The sequence below is a fragment of the Syzygium oleosum genome, unplaced genomic scaffold, assembly GCF_021117445.2.
Source record: "Syzygium oleosum isolate NSW1041296 unplaced genomic scaffold, Sole_v2.1 Sole_v2.24, whole genome shotgun sequence".
Classification (NCBI taxonomy): domain Eukaryota; kingdom Viridiplantae; phylum Streptophyta; class Magnoliopsida; order Myrtales; family Myrtaceae; genus Syzygium; species Syzygium oleosum.
The window spans coordinates 3,328,411-3,337,784 of NW_026607508.1; the positions used below are offsets into that span (position 1 = coordinate 3,328,411).

The window sequence follows — 9,374 nt, forward strand, 5'->3', positions numbered from 1 at the left end:
TAATAGCATGGAGAATAAGTTAGGAATAGTAAACCCATAGGAGCATTTGATGATATGTAATCAAAGTCTAACTTCTTTAATATCATTTTTAAAGAATAGACATGGAAAGCTACAACAATTTATAGATAATTACAGTATTTAATTTTCAAAAAGTAAGTAACCAATTATTAATTATCCAATAGTAATTAACCAATAATATAATTACTAAAGATAAATGTCTAAGTATTATGATTATTTACTATATATTAGTTACAATTCAAGTCGAGCCACTATAGTGGTGCCACCTCGAGTTCAAATCTTATCAAATATTTGATGCTCCAAACTCCACTCGAGTTATGGAGTATTAAATTTCCACCTTAAGCCTCACCAGAACATAAAATGGAGATGTTCAAGCTTGAGTCAACTTGATACAATCAAGTTCTAAAATGAGCTCGAGCTCGATAAGTTCAAATATTATCATATGCATTTATGTGGTTATAGACATACTACAACTTATAGATATCTTCCCCTCTATCGTTGTAACTGTTGAATATATTTTGAAAATAGAAACTCGTTTAGGATCGCACTGTCTCACATAGAGATAGAGTATTAATGAGCTCAATCTTGACTTGACGAGACACTAGAGCAGCTCCAGTTTGAGCTTGGCTCGAAACTAAGAGAGTCGATTTCAAGTAATCATTCAGTCGAGCTTGAGATGCTCCTAAGTAATTAAGACTCAATTTCACCCCTAGTTGCTAGGCACGCAAAGTCCATTGGATAAGGATTTTTATGGGCCGTATAGTATTTCAGACATCGAAATCCATATTATGTAATGTAAGCTCTTCCTTAGTAGGGTTACATACATTTCCCTAAGTTACACACGTCGTGTAATACTGTTGACCTATGACTCTTGGGTGCAGAAAGCGACCTCGTGCAGATTTCACATTGCACCATTTTGCCATGAAAAAAGAGAAAGAGTAGTAAGTGGAATAGAGGCAAGAATCTGTGACATCCCTGAATTAACTCACTCGAGGTATTATTCGCTTCAGCCTGTCCCAAATCGAGCCTCACGGTTTTATCTTTTGGTGTATAGGCTGGCACTTTCCTAGGAGATCACCTATCCTGGTAGTACTCTAGCTTGGGCTAGCTTAACTTGGGAATTCCAAAACAAATCTTGCCGTTAAAAGGTGCATCAATAAGTTAATTCCATTTTTCACATATATATCTCAGAATCGCTCTCCTCTTGTTCGGTGTACAGTTCGGTTCATTTCTATCCCCTTCGTTATCCTAGAAGCCTGCCACGAGCCACTCTTTGTCCAGGTCCTCTGGCCCCGGCAACCACTCCTCGCTCTCGTCGGACTGGGTCGTTATTGACCCATCAGCTTTTGCGTGGTTCGTTCCCGAACCATACACCTACTAGAGGGGGTCTCGCTCTATTACATATTATGACATTCTTGAATTAACTTACTCGAGATAGTGTTTGCTTTGGCCCGTCCCATACAAGGACTTATGGTTTTATCCTTTGGCATACAGGCAGGCACTTTCCTAGGAGATCACATATCCCGGTAGTGCTCTACCCTGAGTTAGCTTAACTTTGGAGTTCTAAAGCAAAACTTACTGTTATGTTACAAGGTTCCTCTGTGAGTTAATTCCAATTTTTACGTATTTATCTCATAATCATTCTCCCCTTGTTCAGTGCACAGTTCGGTTCATTCCTGCCCCCTTAGCCATCCTAGAAACCTGCTAGCAACTGCTCCTTGTCCAAGCTCTATGGCCCCGGCGACCATTCCCCGCCCTCTCGGACCAAGTTGTTAAAGAATCAATTGATCATGCCAATTAGTGTGAATTTAGATTAAATATGAGAAGATCTGCTTTGTTTGGCTTAGCAAAAGCAGAATGGAATTCTGGCTCCAGCTGAGAAAAGCAAATCCTTTTTAATACGATGAGCAAAACAAAAGCAATTAAATTTTGAATTTTCGGGTGAAGAAAAAAAATTCTGAATTTTCTGGCCTAGAAATGAAGGAAGAGATTTCTCACCAAAAACAAAACAAACACAAAGATTAAGGGGGACCCATTATACTTCCTTTGTGGTCAAGCCAAATTTTGGGCTACTTCCATGAGATATTGCACTAAACTCCTGTATGCCACAAGCATGTACCAATCTTTCATCTTAGGTGGCCATTATGTTGGTGGCGTATGAGGAGCCAAGTGGAGCATCCACTCCGATGAAACAACCCTCAAGCCCTGCTCAGGTTTTATCGATTAATCCAGCCTAATCATTACTCATGCAAGCAAAAGCAAATTTCGACCACAACATAATTCGATGAGTCTAATGTTGAAGATGTCGACTCTAAAATGGTAGTTGTCGAATCACAAGACAAGTTGTCCATTTCAAGTGTTCTGGTCAACTACCAAGTGTATTGATCGACTACTGAGTGTCTGTTGGTCGATTCCCACGAATGTCTATCAATCTCCCAAGATCGTTGTTCGACTACAAGATTGGTGGACAATTTGGAGGGTCAAATCCTAGTTACTATGCTTCTAGTCCCAGTTATTATGCATCTTAAATATGTTATCAGTTTTCATGACTCAAAATTGTATGTCAGTGTAATTTGGTCCAGAGTCATTATTGGTCGCTAGATTCCAAGAGTCATAGATTCCACAGTCATTTACATATGTTTAGTTCCTAAGCAAAGTTTCTTTATGAATAGAGAAGTGATCTCGCATGTAAGACCAGACTTGAATGTTGATGATTACGTAAAAATTTCTAAAGTGATCGAATTTCTATCTTCGGTTCTTTATCTAATTCTTTTTTAGGTGAACTAAAAGCAAGACAGGTGTGACGGGGACTCCACATGGATTCAAGCGTGTCTAAATTAACAACATCATCATCACCGTCCGAGTTTTAATGGAAGGATCACGTCGAGGCAAAATTAAACAGATTAGGGATTGAATTGGACAAAAAAGTAAGGACGATATGGACCGATGAAAAAGCAGTTCTTTTCATCTGTATTTTTTTAGTGGAACGATCACGTCGAGGCAAAATATTTAGGGAATGAATTGGAAAGACCATGTCATCATTTTTAACCGTTTACCCTAGGAAGACCAAGACGAAGACCACAACGCCTCATAAAGAAGCCCACACGGCGTAGTTCTTCAACTTCTCCTACACACTGTTTAACTCGCACTAACTCCAGAAAAGAAGTCCAATTAGAAACCTTCCTGTAAAGAAGTTTTTGTTTTTCTCTCTAGCGATACTTAAGTTCGACGGAAATGGAGGACACGATGGTCTAGGTACGATTAATCCCCTCTCTCTCTCTCAATCTCTCGATTTTATTAGGGCTGCTGTCGAATTGAATCGGGAGAGGGACGCTCAATCGGCTCCCATCAGCGTAGACCATTCTGAGATCGTCGTCATGCATCACGGACAAACAAAGTAGAATCTTGAGAAAAGAATTCAGGCACGGACCGACGACAGACTCAGTCTTCATAATCGCCTTTCCCTTCAATTACGAGGTCAACCACAGGAGGCTTGCATATTACCTTTTTCCCTTTATATGCCTTAAATTCGTAAAAATCGGGAAAGGAGAAAATGTACTCTAATGATTAAGTGGGCCTAGGAGGAGGCTCATGGGCTATGCATATGTCCCGGCCCGATCATGCTATTGATTCGTGCGACTCTTTTTCGTCCCACTTCTCGTTAGACCTATCAAAATGGGTCATAAACCTATTTCTTAATCCATATTTGATGGGCTTGATTGTTATATGAATTATTTATATTTAGTAAATTTGTTTAGAATGGTAAAACCCAAAATAATATGAGTGTTAAATTGATTTACAACTTACTCAGACCCAACCTCTTCGACTCTTTCTTACCCTCACTTGATCTCGTACTCACTCACTCCATGCTCTCACCTTAGTTTCGGTATGATTTTTCTTAGATTTGGTTAAATATAAAAGTGTTTAGAAATATAAATTGGATCGGGTATGGGTCATTAGATTTGTATTGCATGGAAATTGGTCAAAACGAGTTAGATAGGTCAATTTGGGCTTGGCGTTAATAAGAGAGAAGTTATATTGACAAAAATAGGAAAATAGATTCAGAAAACAATTGATCTCTTTTGGTCCTTACATGCATGCTTCTACAATCTTTCGAAAAAGCATTCTAGGAGGGCCGATAACCGTTGTATTACAAAATAATGAACCTCGACCGTGAATTCAATACTTTAATAGTTTTTATATATTACAACAATACGCATTGGAAACTATAATAAATTGCGTGTACATACAACGAACTTTGATTGGAATTGATCCATCAAGGAATCATAGAAGGTAAATAGTTGCATGGATCGTGGTCCACAGATCGTATGCAATCACATCCATGGATCGTGGTCCTATCCCGCTTAGGCATCCAATGGCTTAATGTTCTAAGTATTAACCTTAGCTTTTGTGTGTTGAAGTACTTATTTTCAGTACTTCATGCTGTTTGATCGCTTAATTCACTTTATCTTGCTGCATGAGGAATTTGTTATTTTGTTAGAGAAGGGAGTTGTTCCTCATACTCAACATATGCGAGGATCCTATTATTGTTTTATGATTGTCTTTCCTGATTGAGTATATGGACGAGCAATACTAATCTATGTAGTAGGTTGCCAAATGTCTTTTTCCATTAAGTGCTTTACTTTATGTGTAACATCAAAGTCATCTTTTGATGGTAAGCTGTCTAAACCTCTTTTTGCAGATTGACAATCTAGGGAAGGGAGCTTATGGTCAGGCTCTGCAAAATCTCAATGAGATGATAGGATTACCTGGGATTGTAGGGCTTAACTACCTACCATTGTTTCCCTAATGCATTCTTGTGAGTGAGCGAGATTATGCATGGATTTTGTTCAAGAGAAAGCTTATTAAATTACATTGGTTGTGTCTGAGCTGTAGCTTTTGTTTATTGTTTCTGGTGACTTATTTCACCTTTCCTCATCTCTCTCTCTCTCTTCTAAAATGTGGGTATTGTTAACTTGTCAAATAAACCTATTTGATCTTCGTGTCTATCATTCTTACATTTGCTGATGAAATGTTTTTGCGCACAAGGCATGGTCAAATGTTCTTTTACATGGACGTTTGGGCTTTGGCAAGGCACACATTGTTGGTGCTGCAGCAGCAGCTTTTCTCTTCAATCCATATCAGTGAAAGGGCTAAGCTGTTGAATATATACATTGGTACTTGTGAGCAAGCTGTAAGAGGCTTCTTTTCAACTTCACTGATGTTGATTGAAGTCCATTGTGCAATTTTGTATTAAGCTTTGTTATTTCTAGACATTTCACAAGTTTGTGCTTTCTTCTGTTGCTTTTGTATGCATTTAATAGAGGTCCCTTCAAGTATGTTAGCAGTCGAAATAGGATAACTAGCTGCAGCAATGAGGATCCTCCTGCTGCAGCCGAGGTGTTCTAATTATATTGTGTTCAACAACAGCGACAAGGATCCTCCCATATAACCACTGAAGTGGCCAAGATAAAACGGCTGATGAGTCTCCTCACGCATGAATGGGAGGATCCTCTATGACCATTTGATTAAGAGAAAGATTAAGATGTAAAATGCTTGAAGCTTTTCTCTACTAGAAATTTGAAATTGATGATCAAATTTCTACTGGATTTTGTATCTGCACTTTGATGGCATTGATTTTGTCGGCAAACTAAAGAGATTATGAATATTTGAGAGTAACGGCAATTAGAAAATTACAGGCTCTGGATATATTCTCGAAGGCAGCACAGCTGCAGCACTTTGCCTTCTTTTTTTCGATGAATTTGATTCCATTGCTCCGAAGAGGGGGCATGATAATACGGGGGTCACTGACCGTGTCGTCAATCAAGTTAGTTTCCTACATTCAATAGCACTTATAAGGTGGTAATGTGAAATCTCTTTGATGGTATGACTCACTAATGGTATGTTATTCATTGGTGCAGTTTTTCAATGAATTAGATGGTGTTGAAGTTTTAATCGTTGTGTTTGTGTTAGCAGGGATAAGGTAATAATTTCGTCTTTCATGGTAACATAAAGTACTCTCTTCCATTAGCACACTAACTGTAAACTACTATTGGAAATTGCACGGCTATTATAAATGCTTTGACAAACATTTTCTACGAAGCATTTAGTCTGGAGACAATGTAATGACCTGACCTTCAAGGTAGACTATAAAATGTTAGACATGACTTTTCCTTGATTTAGAACTGTTTAACTTCGGATACACAATATTGGATAAACTACATATGTATCAAAGAAGGTAACAAAAGATGGGATTGCATGAATTACTTTTCAGTTGCTGAAGTAGCTTACAAGAAGTGTATTAAGCTGGTCTTGAGCCTCTTCAACAGCCATCAACTGATGCTGATCGTTTCAGTCTTTTGACATCGAGCATAGTGCGATTCTCATTTATATATAACATCTTTGCCGCATGAGGTGGTCTTTGGTTTTCCTCAGGGATCATGGGTTCATCTATCTCCTAATAACTCTAATTCACTTTTCTTTCTTGGGATTCCAGTTATGTTCTTTTAGTTCTAATCGAGTTGCATTTGATGTGAAGCAGGATAACAGACTTACTTGATGCTGCACCTCTGAGACCTGGCAGGCTCGAAGACTTCTGTTCTGTGATTTTTCTTCTATACAGGAGAGACTGGATATCCTTAAAGTTTTATCAAGGAAGGTAGAAACTTAGCTTCCATCCATCTGCCAGTGCCTGCCTTTAGCGTTTCATCTCTGACGTGGTCCGAAACAAGTTGTAGAGATAGAAAATTATGACATTACTTGTTAAAGAACTATATATCTGCAATCTTACTTTTCGAGAAGATGCATCAGAAAGATTACATACGAACAGAGAATTGTTAAAAAAAATAAAAAAGAGAGTTAGAAACAGATTCAATCTGAGTAGCTGAAGATCCAGTTTAGAACATACGGCATCTGACACGGCACATTTAGCAGAAAACATTGTAAAAGGCATTTTGGGTTGGATCTACAACCCGCTCAGGTGAGGCTCAGGTAAGTTTAGATGTCCAATAGTGTAAATCACTTCCAACCTTGGACCTTTAGACTGGTAGATTTAACACCTAGTGATGTGGCTCTGAAAAAAAATGTAAAAGGCCTCTATAGCTGATTCCATAAAACAGGACTCAAACTTACCATTGGGTATCATTTATAATAACCTTTCTAAGACATTGACTTCTCTCTTTTTTCTTTTTTTGGGATTTAATAAGGAATGTATTGGGTGGATTCATTTAATTATATTACTCCAATTCAGTATAATCAGGCAGTTAAAATGGCAACATTAAAATAGCAACAATTGGGCATCACTAAAGTTTTGCAAAGTGTCTGCTTCAATGCCCTTATGCAGCTTGCTTTGGCCAGTGATGTGGACTTGGCTATAGCTCGTGATCTAATCTATCTAATCATAATCAACGATTCATCAAGTTCTGCCGTCAGATGGACAGCTGCAAGCGGAGAGGGTGATCAGCATGGTAAAAAGGCAGTCATAACAGACTCTTCTCTTCAGAGGCGAGCCTGTCATCTCAGATGCCAAGAAGAAAAGACTCCGTTCACATTTTTTCATTCTTTGATTCTATCATCTCTCCCCAAAAATACAATTGTGCATCTCAATCAAAAAATTCAACTGGGGATTCTGCTAGTTGCTTATTATGGATCTTTGTACATCAGTACATCATTTATTAGCATACCTCCTCTGAGTAGTCGACCTGTCCTCATAGTTAATATGACTATTAATCTTTGTGAATCCAATAATGTGCTTAATCCTTGCAGTAACATTCTCGTAACGGGTTATGCAACGTGTATAGGATATTCATCTTGGTGAGCAAATCAATAAGATGACATGCTCAGGTTGGCTTTTCAATTTTCAGTCACAAATTTCCAACAGTGAGCAGTTGCTGGGGTGATCCCTTTGCATTAGAAAATCGAAGAAAAGGGGATGAAAAGATTGCCTTTTGGCAGCAGCTGCTATTTCCACGGCTTCTTTGGCTTTGAGCAGCTCAAAGTGAGGAGACAATTTAACCCCTTAGCAAAAATCGACCAAAGCTGCGGAAATCTTTAAAACCTTTCGTCTCTGATTATAATTAACTCTGCCCCTACCCAAACATTGTTCATTTCAGAAACTACAAAGCCTAACAAACCGTGCACTCACTATTTGGCATTGGTGAGGGACATTGAAAATTATGAGCCCGAGTAATGCTAGCGTACAACAATCTCTCCGGCAATACAATCTCTTTGGCAATTCAACGGTACGGTCCATCATCTATTTTCTAGAAACTCCATATTAATGAAATTCTCATGAAATTTTGCACTATTTCAATCACATTATTTGTTATCATTGAATTAAAGCGTTTGATGAACTATGCTCAAATGCACAACCTGTCAGTATTGTAACAGTGAGTTTTTCTCGACTCTTTTTTTTCTTCTTTAGCTTGGAAGAGTCTTACTATAAGGCTTGTCTAATCGGAGTAACTCAAATGATCATGAATATGTTGAGGCACAAGAGTACAGGTTATATATTACATAATAACATGTTCAGGACCTGATAACATGCACAGGCTTGTCTAATCGGAGTCATGTTAGAAAAAAAAAAAAGAAAAAGAAAAAGAAAAATAATTAAAATTTTGAATTTTTTTAAAAAAAAAAAAAGATAGAAGAGGGGGCTAGCAAGGCCGCGCTAGAGTGTGAGATAAGAGAGAGTGAGTAAGGAAAAATGGAAAACATTTTCCTCTATTTTAGAAGATTCTTTCCGTTGATGAAAAATATTTTCCTTCACTAGTTCATTTTTCGCAAACTGAACGCGAGAAAATTTGAAAAACGTTTTCCTAGAAGTTGTTTACTGCGAAACGAACAGAGCCTTATCATTTTCCATTATATTCTATCTTCTTTTATTTGGTTGCATAATTTGGGCAACCAATCGCAATTATAGTACAATGGTATCAAACACTCAATGCCATCGATCCATTACAGCCATCATCACTTGGATTATATTCCTTATATTGGTGAAGAATAGTCAATTTAACCATAATTAGCTTAAGGTTTGAGCTGGCCATTAATAAGAAAGAAAATTATGCTAACGAAAAGAAGAAAATATATTAAGGAAGTAATTGAGAACTCTTCGGTCCTTATACGAATACTTCTACAACTTTCGAAGAAGCATTCTAAGAGGACCGGAAACTGTCGAATCACAAAATAATGGATCTTAGCCGTGACATCAAGACTTTTCAATTTTTACATTTTACTACAGTTGGCATTGGAAAATATTATGCTCTGCATATACTTGCAACGTACTATGACAGGAATTGATCCATCAAGGAATCACAGAACGGAAATAGTTGCATAAATTATGGTGTGTGGACTGTATG

At 37.8% G+C, this 9,374-nt stretch overlaps 1 protein-coding gene across 2 annotated transcripts; it reads left to right on the forward strand.

Moving 5' to 3' along the window:
- The first annotated feature begins 4,458 nt into the window (after positions 1 to 4,458).
- LOC115693899 (peroxisomal ATPase PEX1-like) lies at positions 4,459 to 7,288 on the forward strand. Of its 2 annotated transcripts, XM_030620959.2 has the most exons (4): positions 4,459 to 4,837; positions 5,718 to 5,845; positions 5,940 to 6,001; positions 6,560 to 7,288. In XM_030620959.2, the coding sequence occupies exons 1-4, from the start codon at positions 4,828 to 4,830 to the stop codon at positions 6,678 to 6,680; spliced, it is 321 nt and encodes a 106-aa protein (XP_030476819.2). In that variant the 5' UTR covers positions 4,459 to 4,827; the 3' UTR covers positions 6,681 to 7,288. The 2 variants fall into 2 exon arrangements, with proteins under 2 accessions (XP_030476819.2, XP_056158650.1); XM_056302675.1 differs by lacking the exon at positions 5,718 to 5,845 and having other exon boundaries at positions 4,459 to 5,212.
- The last annotated feature ends 2,086 nt before the right edge of the window (positions 7,289 to 9,374 follow it).